Here is a 17,244-nt window from a genome sequence, read left to right as displayed (position 1 = left end):
ACAGTCAGATTTGTTGTGGTAAGTTTTTCTAAATTTAAGTTAAATTCTTTCTGTTCTGAGAATCAGCAAGAGCTTCTTTCTCCACTGCGTCTCCCCACCAAGAGGCAAAAGAGTGAAGTCCCTGGAGATCAAAAGGAGGTCTGGGAACCAGAATGTGTCGGTTTAAACAATCTCAGTAGGATGTCCTCCTCTCTCATCTCGTCACTGACATCCCTCAATCTTTTCCTCTTCCTTCTTCTATGTCGGCATTTTTCTCTCTGTCTGTTTCCAGTAGATGACCTTTAGTGGGCAGCTTTTATAGAGGGCCAGACAGAGAGTGTGCGTGTGTGTGTGTGTGTGTGTGTGTGTGTGTGTGTGCACAACGTGCAGAATGTGTGCAGGATGACAGTAATTTGGGCAATTTTGTGTTCAATGGTCTTCAGTAGCAGCAGTGTCATGCTGCAGGAATGTCACGTTTGTCCTGATTGAGTAGGAGAAAGGTCAGTGTCCTCCAGCGGGCCGTTCCTCAGTATATTTATATATAGTTATAACCCAGCACTGGACTTCTGTCTTCAACCAGCAGGACAGAGGCGTCTTACTGCTGTTTCACCTTCTATATCTGATTCTGAAGAACTGCAATAATTTAACACCTCATTAGAAAAGAGCATCAATGAAATGCCCAAAACGTTTTGAAACTTTAGTTTGTTATAAAATAAAGTTCATACATTTCCACTGTCCAAAAAGAAAAGCACAACATTTCTGCACACTTACATTATGTCACTTTCAAAATGTGTTGCAGAGCATTCAATCTCAACACTTGTACTCAGGCTACTCTGTGCTCCAGAGGCATGAGCGGAGACCCCCATCCCTCCTACATATGAGCAAGACACCAACATTTTGCAGGTGAACCAGAAGTCCTGCTGTTTGTTGAAAACCTGTTCTGATTGCTTCAGTAGTTTTACTGTATTTTAGTGAAATGTTACTTTAGCCTCAGAATGCAGCGCAGCTGGAATAAGAAGGGAAAAATAAAGAAAAACAAATATTGGATTTGGTTGTGAAAACCCCTGGCTTCAGGGACCGGCGCCCCGCAGGCCCTGTACAGGGATCCATCCGTGTCCAAAGGTCACTTCCTGCAGGTGTGGATTTTACATTCAGCACCAAGTATGAAAACTACGCGAGTGCCCTTCTTGTCTGGGGGTCAAAAGTTTTTAAGAAGGTTTAAGACGGATGAATGAGATGGTAGTTATACGTGTGTGTGTGTGTGTGTGTGTGTGTGTGTGTGTGTGTGTGTGTGTGTGTGTGTGTGTGTGTGTATGTGTGTGTGTGTGTGTGTGTGTGTGTGTGTGTGTGTGTGTGTGTGTGTGTTACATGAATGCATGCTTACCCTCTGCTCCAATAGAGACCAGTTTGACTCCCTTGCTGGCGATGAAGTCCAGAGCTTTATTCACATTGTTGATCTTGTGGACCCTCATCTTGCCTCGCTCAGGCTTGGGTAACCGTTCGCCTGCAGATAGAGACACACACACACACACAGACACACACAGACACACAGACACACACACACACACACACACACACACACACACACACACACACACACACACACACACACACACACACGCGGGGGAACAAACAAAAAGTGAGCGAGTTAGCTCCTGCGGGGACACGAGATGAGCATGTTTCCACAGGCTCAGCAGAACGACACTCAGTCAGGATGGTTAAAGTTACAGCAGGGACGTCAGCGTCGCTCACTGCAGAAAAAACTGACGTGAATGTGAAAAAGGAAGCCACATGGAAGTCCAAATTTCAGTATGGGATGACAGCAGTTCAAACGATTATCTGCTATGCCAGCAGGAACACTTTCCCTGCTACAACCGGCAATTAAACACAAGACACCTGGAGAGAAGCGGCGTGACACGCCGGTGACAGAGCTATAGCAGGGTGTTCCCAATGTTTTTTGAAATGCCTGTGATCCAGCTGAGGTTGGAAACTGTGAGCGACCACACCCTGGAATGGACAGAGATGTTGTGCATCTTTAACATCTGAAAACATTTTTCACTCTGACTGACAGCTCATAGACAGCTTTGAACATCAGGCCACTGCTCAGTGACATACGAGTGTGTGTTTGTGGGGGGGGGTGGGCTGGACGGCAACATTTCAAAACACTAATCGGACGTCATTGCTGCCATTTCAGTTTAATTCAAAACTTTTCTTCTGTGCCTCATTTCCTGGTGACTCCAGTGCTTTGAGGTGGTGCAGATGAGTTACCTGAGATGACCTCCAGCAGCAGCATGAGCTTGAGCCCATCCCTGAAGTCCTCCTCGATGTTTTCAATCTGCGTGCCGGACTTCCGCAGATGGGAGTTACACCACGCCGTGAAAGTCTGCACGAGAGCACAGAGACAGGAGACAAATGGTGATTATTCGGAGCCCGGGCCATGATGTTTTTCCAGCTTTTATCACAATAAACCACTTTGAATTGAGCATAAAAGAAAAGGAAATTCAATGGACAGGAAGGGAGGTCAGGGAGTTGCTTTGATAAGACAGGAAGTAGTAGAAGAAAAGGGGAGGAGACCGAAGTTATAATACAATACCAGTGCGGAAGAAATGAGAACTGCTAGCGATCGCAAAGAACAATTTAAACAATATGTCACACGGATGAAAATGTGTGGTTGGCAGTTAAATGATGAATAAAACAATGCACACTTTGGGTAATATAGCACCCACTTTCTAAGACAGCTGAACACTGTGCTGCTTTTCATCTTGGCAAAAACTCTTCTTTTGGTCTCTCCATATTTTTCTGTCATTTTGCCTCCTTGCTCTTCTTCACATTCTTGCTACAGCCTCATCAGCTTCGTCTTGGACTCTGTCCCACTTTAAAAAACACCCTCCTGTCATGTCCGCAGCTACCAGAGTATGTCCCTTATATATTAAAGGCACACAGCCATTGATGCTGAAAACCTGACAAACAGATCCCCTCTACTATGTGAAAAGCAACTGAACAACATCTGTGATACTTGTAATTAAATATCAGAATGGTGTACCAAATCACAAACACAGACATCTGGGAAAAGACACACACCAGCACAAATCACACACATCAATAGCCGGTTGGAATCCATGTTTTAGTGCTGCTGGTTAGCCAACATTCTTCTGAAATGTGTTTTGAATCATTTTATTATGAAGGAGTTTGTGGCACCGAGGTAGGCACAGGACTGTGGAGAGACTTTGTCACGCCACTCTCCAGAAATCTCAGTTATGGCACATCATCAATCAACGTGTCAAAAACACTTGACTTTTTTTCTGACTTGTTACATAATTTAGGGGAAGAGCCTAAAAATGCCAAAGTGACCGAAATACATGTTCAAAGTCTGGCCTGCACACGCTCAACAAAGCTGCCACCACCGATACTCCACTCTCGAGAGATTTAAAAAATGTTTGTCAATGTCCAAATGTTATATGAAACTAAAATGTACTTCCTAAAGCTTTCAAGTTGGTTAACACCAATTAAGCTTTAAGAGGGAATGTCCATATTGTGAGGGGAAGAGGAACAAGGACGGAGGAGAGGGTGAGCGAAGGAAAGTGGATTCTGTTTCGCAGCAGGAGGATAAAACTGACTAAAACTGTTAAAGACAGTAGTGTCAGGTCTTCGTATGTTGCTGCTGAAATGTTGCAAAGCCTTCAGAGGTCAAAGAAATAAGGACAAAAATTATATGTTGTATATTTTGCAGTCACGACAAACATTTAGTGGTTCCAGCTTCTTAAAGAGACTTTGGACTGAGAAATAAAGAGGGGCATTTTCTGGACAAACTTTTCTGGAAAATATCACTGTTGAAACTGAAAGAGTATCAATCCAATTCACCCTCACACCTCCATTTTCTCCCCCCCTCTCCTGCGCTGTGTGTTCAAAAACATTATGACAGGGAGCTGCTCGCTGCCCTGCCCCTCTCCCCCACCAGCCCACCGTGGCCACCGGCACAAAGCGCCCATTGAGCCTTGTGGATAATAGCACCCTTCAGCCCCCAGTACTCTCCCTCAGCCCGCTCTCGCTCTGTGACCCTCCCCCAGACCGCCCGATACCAACCCCCAACTGCCCCAACACACAATTATACATATAGCTCCCTCTCTGAGACTGGACCAGGACACACACTGTGAGGACAGTGAGGAGGGAGGAAGGGGAGATATATTTCACATAAACAAACAGACATACAGACAAAGTTAGGGGGCAGGGGCGGAGGGTGGAAAGATAATGCCCCCTCTACCACACACACACAGACACACAGTTAACAACAACAATGCAGCAGGAAGTGGCACTGCAATGACAGGAAGTTCCAGCTTAGTTTAGCACAGCGCAGACAATCAGAGTGAAGCTGCATCCATCACCATCACTGCACACAAGGTCAACATAACATTACAGAGCTGGAGCCACAAACAAAAAGCTGAACGAACCTCCAGTTTGTGATTCTGAAGTTATTCTAAATTATAAATGTATTGCTGTTTTATCTATTTTGGAAAAAAAAAAACACATTACAGCATTCAAATCCTCATCTGGCCTCTCGTCATTCAACTTTATCAGTTCGAACGTGCTTCATACAAAGAACATAGTTTCACATCATCATCCAGTGACAAGCTGCATGTTCCATGACTGTGACAGATGTGTCAACGTTTGTGAAAGAGGAGGTGTAGTTGGTGGACCGTCTTGCAAACGCACGTGATGAATTTCTCGGTTTTGCAGGTGAACTGCACTAAAAACAAATCGCTTTTTAAAAAAAGTAAAAGTGTATTAAAGAATGACAGGAGCAAAGGATAAGCACATTTTCCACCGTTCTCTTTTACTGCATGTGCTTTTTCTCCCCAGAATCTTCAACACATAATGTCAATCCTTTAAACTTTCTCCCAAATTGAATCAGGCACCGGTATGTGTATCTTTGTTTTACATGTATTATCTATGTTGTCAATGTAGATGCAAAGTTAGCACTGGGTTAAGTAGACTGTCATCTCAGCCAGAGGAACAAAGTGAGGAACAATGAGGGTTTCTGCTTGTTGGGAAGCTTTCGTTTTAAAAAAGCTTTACTAAAACTGAAAAGGTCGGCGGTTATGTTCCAACAGGAGCGCTGCCTCTGGGAGTGGTGACGAGGAATACAAACAGCAACAGGTCGAGACTTGCAGAGAGCCTGAGGACTTTAGGTTCTGTGTAACACAACACGTTACAGATCAGACTGATATTCTTTCATCCCCTCTGCAAGGTCAGAGGTCAGACCCTCACACTGTTCGAGCTCTGATGAAGGCAGGCTGAAGTGTCCTTGAGTGACTGAGCTCTGCTCAGAGAGGGCTGTCCATCAGGCTGCGACAGCGAGGAAGAACAAAAACGTCTGTTCTGTTCGCTTTCTGTGTTAGGGAGCTGTAGCATGCCTCTGGCCACCTCATGCCATTCAGAGACAACAAGGTGTGGTGCTGCCGTGTGTCTGAAACTGGCACAGCCATGCAGCTCAGATAGAGACTGAAGCACGCTGACTGGACACTGGAGCAAAGAGAGCAGCTACAACTGTTCTCTCACACCTCCTCATCAGGCGGCACTTCTTGTCTTTCATACAGTGTAACAAAACTGTCTTAAAAGACGTTGATTGAGCTGAGGTAAGAGAATGCCTACAGTTCATCTACAGCAGGTGACGTCAACAAAATACCTTTGACTTGATGTCATGTGATAACTCAGGCAGGATTGTTCACATGCAACGTGGACTGACCTTAATTTCCCTTGTAGGAAAATATTGACAGCTTGTTGAGTCTATTAAACTGAAATAAGACTGTAAGTTTGCATGTCTGTGTATCAGTGTCTTTAACTTTAAGCGTCTCCCAGTTTTAATTCTGAAGGTAATCTACTTGGTGAATTGACCGAATTAAAAGTGAACTGACCCTAATTCCTAGAGAGAGAGAGAGAGAGAGAGAGAGAGAGAGAGAGAGAGAGAGAGAGAGAGAGAGAGAGAGAGAGAGAGAGAGAGAGAGAGAGAGAGAGAGAGAGAGAGAGAGAGAGAGAGAGAGAGAGAGAGAGAGAGAGAGAGACTGAACAGGATGGGTGCCAGTGAAGCCTGTTAAACCTGCCCATGTGGCCGCTCTGTGTTGGCTACACACATCAGATCAGATGGTTCAGATGAGAGGATTTCTGACCTGAGCTGAGGACACAGATAACAAGCTGAAGGCTGTTTGGGACAGACGAGAGCAAAGCTGGATCTGAGTGTTAAGAAGGTTTACATTTTAGACACGAAGCTCGCGCTCTTATCCTCTCACATCTATTGCATAACCGAGAAGAACAACCTCTGTTATTACGGCTGCACGCGCCAGCCAGGACCCTAGTCTGATGTCAGTGTTTAACTTTAACATGTTGATGTGCTTTAAAGCTGCTTTTGGTGATTTTACACATCAGCAGCTCAAAAAGCCTAAATATTTTATTTAATATTTTTAATACCAGGAAACCCTGTGATGGGATTAAACTGTGATAGTAAACGAGAGACAGTTCACTCATGAGACAGGAGTTTTTGTTATTTCTTGTGCACACACATATCCACAAACAACACCTGTTTTTTTTTTAATTAATAGCTGTAGTGTCTGGTTTTGTAGAGTTCACTGTTGCAGCATCAGTTTGTGTGGCAGGATGAGAAGACGGGAGTTTTGTTTTCTTCATATGCCAACTGTGGCTTTGGTGAAACAGGATGACTCCAACTTTGATGAGCTCATCGCAAGAATAAAATAAAGGTACCAATTTTGTGTGGAAAAATTAAAAGCATTACCAGTTTATATAATCTGTGGTCTCCATTTGTAACAGTCATCATATGCGTGCAAAGGTATTCCTTTCATTTTCCTTACGTCTATCAAACCTAACTGATAACCTTCATCACAGCGGCAGGCATCATGGTGCTAATGTGCTGCTTCCATTAGGGGATCACAGGGTGTGTGACGAGGGTTCAGATATCTTTGTTGTTTGTGTCGTGGAGAAACTGTGAGTGTGTCTGGAAGTGGTTAAGTTGTCAAACATTTCTCCCTCCATGGCAGATATACAACCGTCTCCTCAAGTGTGGAGAAGAGAGGGAGCCTAATGGGGTCAGACACACACACACACACACACACACACACACATACATACAGACACACACATACATACATACATACAGACACACACATACACACCTGTACCAGAGTCATCAGCAGTGTGAACCCAACAGTCTTTCAACTCTGATTTCCAACTGGGCCATCAGGGTCAAAGGTCAAGGTTCAAATAGATATCATTCATTTGAGAGAGAGGAACTCAGACATAAATACATACACACACAGAAAACACACAACAAGAACATGCATGTCAGACAACCGTCACACACACTGAAAAATGTTTTATAGACTGATGCTGTCCATCTTTACACCATGTTCTCAGTCACACACACACACCACTCCTTGGACAGGAATGTGCTTAAGAGACTCAAGAATCAAAATCTAACCACCTACACACACACACACAGTCACCTGTCATACCTTTGTATAGATGACTTAAACTCTATTTCAAGCAAACATAGACATCAATTATTCCCACACCCAATTTCTCAATGAATGTGTAATTTTCCGGCAACCTTAATTGTATGTACACCCAAGAGTGCGCACACACACACACACACACACACACACACACACACACACAGGCAGATAAGGGTGTGTCTTGCTACACCTGCGCAGAATGAGCCAGGTTGAACACAAGGTTATTGCTCAACTGCCTTGCATTCTCTGCATGATGTCAGCAGTGTGTGCGTGTGTGTGCGTGTGTCTTCTAGATCACACACCCTTATTTCCTGCCAACACACTGATGAGCTCACTCTTAAAGCAACTCTGCACACTGACAGTCTGTTGTTTCTGTGGCAGCTCGTCATTTCTATCTGCATCAACACTTGTTCCCTCTCTGACACACACACACACACACACACACACACACACACACACGCTTAAACAACTATTAGAAAATATACCACAGGAAGAAATGTATGTTAAAACATATTTTGTGCTAAACAAAATACGTATGTGTCAAACAGTGAACCACATGTCATACCAAACCATGAGCTGACTGTACTGTCACACACTTCTTTATCTATATGATTCATGTATTCTCAGCACATCTCACACTCTCTCAACCAACGCCCCCCCCACACACACACACACACAAGCTATATACAGGCTGCAAAAACACACACTACCTTCACATAGTCTAGATGCATTTAACTGTTTGATATCTCACTGCTACGTCGATGTGATGTCACTTTCTGTGAAAACTTCACAGACCGATAATTTGCACCTTTTGAGAGTGTTGTTAGCATTAATAAGCCCTCCGCACTGTGCTTCTGCTGCAAATCTTAAAACACTGAAAACGCTGTAAGATTGTGGTAAAAAATGTGAAAATACTGAAAGGAGGGAGAGCAAAAGTCACTTGGGGAGGTTAGGAGGTGGCTCAGGAACAATAGCTGTTAACATGCCCTTGAGCAAGGCATTTAAATCCCTGTTGCTCCACAGGCACAGCAGAACATCCAACTGTGTCAAACTGGTTGTTCTGAACAGCTTCAAAGCGTAAATATGGCCTGCTATATGAAGCACAGGCAAAGCACAACACAGCAAAAGTACAGCAGCAGATGGCACGCTGTTGCACCAAAGAGCAGATTTGTACTGCTAGTTAAAGGAGTTATATGGGGACCTGCTGGCAGGAGGTACAACCTCAAGGAACTTGGACAGAGCCATACTAGAGTGGACTGGCTGTACCAGACTAAGCAGGGCCAAAACCATGCTGGCCTGGCCCTATGAATAAAGCTCAGCAACTAGTCTGGTCTGGCCTGACACAAGGCCTCCTATTCTTAGAGGCATGCCAATTAAAAAAGGGCTGTGGCGTGCGACACAGCAGCACTGCTAACTATTGTCACACACTCTTCTGCTTCAAACGCTCCAGAAGACAGGTTGGTCTTTGTGCCTTCACGAACCCCATTTAAATGCATTTTCTAACAACACGTAGACACATTGATATACATAATCTGTATGTCCACACAGAACAGCAAGCCACGAGATTTACCCATTCACACTCAACACTGTGGCCTTCGACTCAAATGTACTTTTACACAAATCTTTTACCGCTGTCACTGCACTCCACGACGTCCACTCTAAAGTCAAGCAAACACCATCTTCAAACCCTGAGATTCCCAAACTCCATTTCAGAAATAAACATTATGACAGCTCCTTTTTACAACCATGCTAAGCTCAAACATAAATCTAGAGCCACACTGAAAATATACGCACACACACACACACACACACAATAGAAATAGCTGCTCTCTGGATCCATGCAGCCTCATTCATACGACAGCCGTGTCACTGGATATGCAGCCTGCTACTGTAGAGCTGCTGCTGCACCGGCCTGGAGTCACAGTGCGGGAACACGACACCGTCCCTCAGGGGCCACGTTGGGACCTGGGAGGGTTCACGGTGCATCAGTGCGTGTGTGTGTGTGTGTGTGTGTTTGATAACTGAGGGACTAAGAAGGAAGAACCAGCCTCGAGCTGAACGAGTGAACAGCTGTTTGAATGTTTTTGAGGAGCCTTGGGAAAGTGATGATGTCCAAACACACACACACACACACACACACACACACACACAATTGGCAGCATCTCTAACTGAGAAATGTTGAATAATAAACTGGAATGCAGTGCCAAAGCCAAGTGTAGTGGATCTACAGAGAGCTGGCCAGGATGTTGATGTCCAAAATACTAGTGGTCACCAGAGTGCTGCTAATCATGGATAAAGACAGCGCAGAGGAGATAGAATGGATTAGGAAGAGGAGGAGAAAGACGAAGCAGAGCTCTGCTGCAGAGGTTGTTCTGGTCTCATTATCCTCTCAAGTCTGGACAGGTGATCATTAACATGTGTGCACACTCACACACACACACACAGACTGAGGGAGCCTCCCTCTTGCTTCATGTGCTGACAGGTAGTCAGTAAAGCAGAGCTATAATGTGGGGACAATCTTTCACCAAAGCGCACACACACACCTCCCAGAGGGAACTGACAAACATGTAATTGCTGTGTACTTCTTGGCCGGCCTAATGCCCTTCAGATATGCCATTATGTGAGTCAACAGCTTAACACAGACTGTTTTCAACAAGCTCCCTCAACTGCGTCCAGCCCGACACACAGCTCTCTGCAGGAGCCTTCATATAGCAGCTAACAGAAACAAAGGAAAGGGAGGATTAAGGAGAGGAGGACAGGAGGGGAGGGGAGAGGAAATGCAGGGGGAGAGAGGAGGAGGAGAGGAAGCCAGGAGATGATCAAGAGAAGAAGGAGGAGGAGAAAAGCGCGGAAAAGTGATGAATGTGGGAAAGAGGAAGAAGAGAGACAGCGATGTGAAATGAAGCGGGAAATGCAAAAGTGCTCTAAAGCTGACTTTGAATAAAAACTTTACTTTTGAAGTAACAGTGTTAAGGACCTAATCACTTCTAGAAGTCACTTTCCCCAGCAGCACAGCAGGAGCGGAAATGAGGGATCACAGATGCGTGAACGTGGGTTAAGAAGTTAAAAAGCTATTAGGTAAGGTGAAAGATGGAAGCTGGGGGGGGGGGGGGGGCAGATGTTTGTAAATGAACACTTCATGAAATGATGAATGTGAAATGAAAAATAAATAAAATATGTTGTATAAAAATAAAATAGAGGATGGAACCAACAACCTTTAGATTACTGAGGGGACGGAAGAAATGAGGAAGAGGAGACGAGAGAGTCATTGAGACAAGTGAGGGCTCTGTGTGTGGGAGCATCCTGGGTAACCAGAGCAGACTGAGAAGACCCCCCCCCCCCCCCCAAACACACACACACACACACACACACACACACACACACACACACACACACACACACACACACACACACACACACACACACACACACACACACACACACACACACACACACACACACACACGTGTAACATGATGTCCATGACACAATAAAAGACAACATACAAGCAAGCGTCCTTTATCTCCATACATCTCTTGGACTTCTTATTGTGGGGACAGAGAGCAGAGCTCTTATTCTGACGCAGGAAATGGATTTACTCATTTGTCATTTCACCAAAGATATTTTTCCTCATGAGTGATGACTTGAGTGATGTGTGTTTATCTGCCACAGCAAACTACTCCAACTAATCCAAACGAATCAGCAGCTGCCTGGTGGCTTTTAGTGATTTGCTTTATGAGAGGAAACTCAAAAGGTGGAGAGAAAGGAGAGAAAAGAGGAAATAAGGGAGGGAGGAGGGGGAGGAGAAAGGGAGGGAAGGGGTAAAGTGTCAAGCAATGTGGTTATTTGTTCATTTATTTATGCCTCTTCCTGTCTTTGTTGCTCAGAGAGTCCGGCCAGGGGTCGGATTGCACTGACAGAAACCTGTGTGTGTGTGTCTGTGTGTGTGTGTGTGTGTGTGTGTGTGTGTGTGTGTGTGTGTTCTTTCTTATCTATTTCAGGATACAGCGTTTTTATACACACTGGCTATGCCAACTTCAACGTCCAACTTCAGCCATGACGTCACTTAAACAATGTAAGACACGCACACAGAAGCCATGTTCTGGCCTCTAAGCCCCTGAGTTTGCATATTTCAACATTATATGAGGCCCTGCCACCCTGCTGTGTGTCAATACAAACTGCTGTTGACTGTGGGGCACATTGCTCCAGTGTTGCAAAAGTGTATGTTGACACTGCCCAACACAAAAGCCCCATGTTCATTTCTTAATCCACTTACACATGTACCCACAACTGAGTTTGGTGACTCAATAAAAGACTATCTGACATTCTTCTGAGATTTTTTCCTCTTTTTTACTTGCTGAGGTTTTGGAGGGAATTTGTTCTCATCTTAAATTTAGGTTCTGGGTCGGGTATGTGATATTGGGCTCTACAAATAAACTATGAATGATAAATGATTCGTCTATTGGGTGGACTGAACCTATGTGCTGTTCATTACAACAATCCATTTTCACACACAGACAAGACTTCACCCAGAGATTAAAAATATTAATCCTCAGAAGTATGTGTGATCACTCTGGCTCTTAAAATGCCACATTTAAGAAGGGGGGGGGGGGGGGTCACTCTTCCTTAAAAGGTGATCAGTGTAACTTGCTGTGAAGCAATAAGCTGGTGGAGTCAGCGAGGGCAAACACCACCCAGAGCGTTAAGAATAGATGGCATCAGTGTTTAACGTGATCAAAGTCTTCAAAATAGACCAAACTTAAAAACCAGATTAATGTGTGTGCAGATGGTTCGGATGATATTATTCATTACTGGCTGTATCACAACCTAAACCCTGAGAAATGTCTATAACATCTACCATCCAGAACATTTAGCCGTGTTGCTATCCAAGACTTCTTCCAAGTTCACCCCACATGAGAACATGAGAGGAGGAGCAGAGGGGAAAAGTTGAGTTCAGCTGAACACAGAATCACGTTCTTTGTTCTGATAAATGGGTTTGTGTTTGAGGGGGTAAAGAGAGGTTTAACGAGACACTTGGACTCTTCCTGGGATTAAATGAAGGGAAGAGAGGCGACAAGAGAAAGGGTGGGGAGACTCTGCAAGATGAGTTGTAAGTCTTTGATCTTGTATCCAGAACAGGGTCTCCTCCTCAGTGGGGGGGGGCTGGGCTAGCAAATGCTGCATGTTAAGAACAGCAAATACAAAAAGGTTTTATGGACTAAATACAAACAAAAGTACAATTGTTTTCTAGCAATTGTAGCAAAACACATTCATTTGTATGCAAATGTCATGGCGTATTACTTTCCAGATGTGTATGATTTCCCCCATCTGGATCATTGATCTACTGTTGCTAAGCTGCCAGACAAATCAAACTCACTGTTGCTGTCGGCAAAACAAACCACAAACATTTCTCTTCAAATGTGCTTTTTTGAGCCAAGTCTGAATAGCGGGTCCAGGACCAGGACCAAGACCAGGACCAAGACCAGGACCAGGACCAGGACCAGGTCAGGGCTGAGGAGAGACAGACGGAGTGAAAGAGAAGAAAGAAAGCCAGCAGTCGGTGGATGAACGAGTGTCAACCCTGCTGGACATGACCGAGACATCAGGAATGCCAGCTATGTTCTTCCTCCCTCTGACTCCCTCTCTAGGACAACTTCCTCCTCCTCCTCCTCCTCCTCCTCCTCTCACCTACTTCATCTCCTCCCTCATCTGGGTCATCTCAGCTCTTTCTCTCATACTGTCCTCAAATGATCAATGTTAGCACTCGTGTTGCCCAGAAACAGATAAATCACCTCGGAGCAAGATAAGCTTATAATGCGTGAAATCTCTGTTCTGCAAGTATCTGAAGAGGCTTTTTTGGAGACATGGTATCTCTCAGTAACTCGGAGTAAAGGACATTAAAGTGGGTACCGCGAGTGGATCACAAACAACTCAGAGAGTGTGTGACATCTGGTAAAAAGTCAAGTCATCATATATTGGAGTGAGGACTCCAGCCAGCTCTGATCTACCTTCAAGAGGTCCAACTGCTCTCCATGCTTTTACAGTGTTGGCAGAGGGAACAATCTTTAAAAAAGACCCTAAAGACTTATTTACCTCATTAGATTCTTACTGTAAGTGATGCGGTCCTACGAGAATACACAGTTTACACAGTGTATTTCTTCTGCACAACCTAAATATCAGGGTGAGGATCCTCAACTATCCAATAAGCTATAAAATATGGGAGGGCCAATGAATTGGCTATTATTGAGCCAATCTGCTGCCAAGTCTTTGACCAGGTCCTCTGAAGGTCTCATGTGACTCTGATCTTGACCACCTTCCTCAGTCCAAAGTTGTAAAGCAGCAATTCTAAGATGGGTTTCTTTTCTTAGCTGATATGAAGTCATTTATTTTCTTCCCACCCTTCTAACTTCCTTCTGTCTCCTTCCTCCTCACCCAAAAAATGAAACGTCAGAGTGGCATGTGACACACACACACACACACACACACACACACACACACACACACAAAGTTTAATTGCCCCTAAAAAGGAAAAAGGTGGACAAAATCAGCTCAAGGAAGCAGCGAGAAGAGAAACACGACATGAGACAACAATCAAATTCACAGCACAGGGAGTCAACATGCGTTCCTCTCAGTTTGTGTGTGTCTGTTTCTCTCATATCACACCATCTCTTCTTCTGCTCCTCAGCCAATCAGCAGCCAACTAATCCACTTCCTGTCTTTAGAGGCACAGCACAGGAAACAGCGGGGGCGGAGGATGTCCATGTTAATTCTTCAGGAATGCAGTGAATGAATCCAACTGTACAGGACGTAAAACATTAACCCCAGAGCAAACTTGTAAAATGAATCTTAAGATTTACAGCCTTCTGCCAAATGACACATCACGACGACAACAGACTCGACAAGGAAAGTGCACGGGGAGTTTGTAAGGGCCCTCTGCGCTGTGATGACTCATGTAGAAAGCTGAGTGAGAGGTTCAACAGCAGGATTTCACACCTGTAATTTGTTTTCTCAGGCCAGAACTACAGAAGAAAGGTTAACTTTATGACATTTTATTTGGTTCATTTAGATTAATGCTGCCCAATTACACCGGGGCTTGTGATGAAAGGTCACATGGACTCAGGTGAGACGACATGAGATGTCCCAACCAGTCAACAGCTTATCAGACACAAATAAACAGCAGCAAACTTTAAAAACATTTTGGGGCTGAAATTCACCACTATTCTTATTATTGATGAATTTGTTTTTTCCAAAAATGTCAAAATACCTATTACAACTTCCCAGAGCCTGAGGTGACGAGTTCAAATAATGAAACGTTTTGTCCCAACAACAGTCCAAAGTAGGTTTCCCTTCATGAATAGCTGCCCCTGTGGCTGACAGACGTTTCCTAAAGTAGGCGTGGATCATTTTCTTAATCCTAATAAACGTCAGTGTAGTTCAAAAGGAAGAGGACACAAATTCAGGTGTTATTTGGTGCCGACTGAGCTGAAGGAATTCTGCCCAAATGACCCAAACTAAAGGAGTAAATGTTCAAACAACCCACTGGCTTCAATAACATACTCGGGCACTCACTGGCAAGAGGAGGATTATTCACTTTTCTCCTCATCAGCGTGATGCCTTGTAGTAAAATAATCAAACTTATGCTTAGAGAACTTTATAACTTTTTTCTAGAAGCCACACCTCGGGCACACAAAAAGGCGGAATTATTGTGCATTAAAGATAACAAGGAGAGGTGTTGCAATGATTGACACCATTTTACAATCCAGCGCCTTAAAGGCTGCCCACACGCTGAATGACTCAACCAGGACGTCATTTCACAACTAACGTGTAAGTTTGGAAAGGTGCTGCTTCTCTTGAGAAAACACTGACACACATGATCATGACTTGAACTTACACACACGCATCACCACTTCAACTGCTATTTCTGAAACATATCGGGTACCTGATGATGTCAGTGAATATTTTAGAAATGTCAAACTCATTTTTCATTTTTCAAACTCAAGTATTTCAAATGAAAGTGAAACTCTGTAACAAGGTCTGGTTTCTTATCCCGGCTCTGTGGCAGCATGTAGGTGAATCTGACTTCACATCACCTCCTTTCCTTTCCATTACATCTGACCCGTGGACTCTTGACTACTGGCTGTATTGATGGTCATTTAGGAATTTTGTTCACTGAACCATATTCAATGGAATTTGTTCTCGATGAGTGTGTCAACTCCAAGGCTGAGTCATAAGCAGAAGCTTTCTGCTGCGATGACCTTGAGATCGTTACGAATATGCGCCGCTGCTGCAGAGGTGTTGCACTGTGACTTCACAGCATTCAAGCCTCAACTTGGCCGCAAATCAAGTTAAATTATCACAAGTCAACAGAGAGAGGGAGAAAGAGTCTGACTCTTTAACACAAACATCTCCTTTGACCTTGACAGAGTTAACCTTTGCCTGGTTGTGACGTAAATGTGGGTCCTTTCAGCTATTTACTTTTCACATTTCCAGCTGTCCTGCAGGAGCCGGGCCTGGGCAGCCAGAACAACCAGTAGCCAAAGTGGTGTTTCCCTTTCTTTCCTCAGCCTGACCTCCCATTACAAAACCAGAGCTCTCCAATCACTGAATGAGCTGAGGTCATTATTATTATTATCATTATTACTACTACACACCCACTTCTGTGTGTGTGTGTATGTGTGTGTGTGTGTGTGTGTGTGTGTGTGTGTGTGTGTGTGTGTGTTTTTTAACAGTCCCAATCAGGAGTTTGGCAGGCCTGATAGCAGTTGGCAGGGCAAAACGTCAGCTGTTTGTGTCAGCCTTTTATTAAAACCGCTGGCTGAATCTTTCCAGAGCTCCGCGACAGTTCTGCGGATCTGTTGTTGATCAGTTCAGGCAGGAGGAAACGGAATCGCTCCACCAAACCTGGTTTTGTTAGAAAGCGTACTGTTGTCTTGATGCCAAACTGGCTGACGCCGGCTCTGGTGTCGGTATTTTCAGCATTTAAGGGTTTTGCAGCATGAGACAAACATGTCAACATGTTTTTCTAAGTACAGAATAAGGCAATGAAGCAGACTGATGTCACAAAGAAACATCCTCAGAACAAAGAAGAAAATGATGTTAGCGTTCTGCAGGTAAATGCAATGCATGACAGGGCTTTTAAGACGTTTAAGATGGAATATAACTGCTGGTAAAACTGGTAAACATGACACGGAACACTACAAAACCTCTGGTATGGAAATGACTGTTTATCTGGTGCCTTTGTTTTTACAAATAACATCCATCTGTGCACCACAATGACTTGGACAAAATCATATTTCATACACGGATGGACGAGGCATCCGTCTTCAGCGTGTACAGTGTAGGAGACAGATCACAGGCTGCAGTGTAACTGGTTCAAACTGGGTAACGGCCATGTGGTTCTGAAGCTAGAAACTCATCCTACTAATCCACATCAAGTTAGTCTGGAAAGCATCAGCAAAATACAAAAAAAATGAAATGATCATAAGAATTTATCTGTGGTCAACACCCGGTTTTTACAAAGCTGATACATTTATTGCCTGTTGTTGCCTAAGAATTGTGTAATTCTGGAAACATGATTCACTGACATGTGAAAGTAATTTACTCTCTGTGTATGTATGTATGTATGTATGTATGTATGTATGTATGTATGTATGTATGTGTGTGTGTGTGTGTGTGTGTGTGTGTGTGTGTGTGTGTGCAAGAGAAAGTGAGTAACCCCTAATGTCGGGTGTGTCTGAGTACATGA

General features: G+C 44.1%; 1 protein-coding gene across 11 annotated transcripts in view; it reads right to left on the bottom strand.

The window, feature by feature from the left end:
* Positions 1–17,244, bottom strand: part of actn4 (actinin, alpha 4) — a 54,840-nt gene that overhangs the window by 19,627 nt on the left and 17,969 nt on the right. For all 11 annotated transcript variants that reach the window (XR_011597351.1, XM_070906486.1, XM_070906488.1 and 8 more), the window contains exons 2-3: positions 2,248–2,362; positions 1,364–1,483 (exon numbers count right to left, since the gene is read on the bottom strand). Coding sequence is in view for 10 of the 11 variants with exons in the window: in XM_070906486.1 (XP_070762587.1) it covers positions 1,364–1,483; positions 2,248–2,362 (235 nt within the window). In the remaining variant the exon portion in view is untranslated. The remainder of the gene's footprint in view (positions 1–1,363; positions 1,484–2,247; positions 2,363–17,244) is intronic.

The sequence above is a fragment of the Enoplosus armatus genome, chromosome 5 (assembly GCF_043641665.1).
Source record: "Enoplosus armatus isolate fEnoArm2 chromosome 5, fEnoArm2.hap1, whole genome shotgun sequence".
Lineage (NCBI taxonomy): Eukaryota > Metazoa > Chordata > Actinopteri > Centrarchiformes > Enoplosidae > Enoplosus > Enoplosus armatus.
The sequence above is the reverse complement of the archived record's forward strand: the minus strand, read 5'-3'. Positions and strand labels throughout refer to the sequence as shown.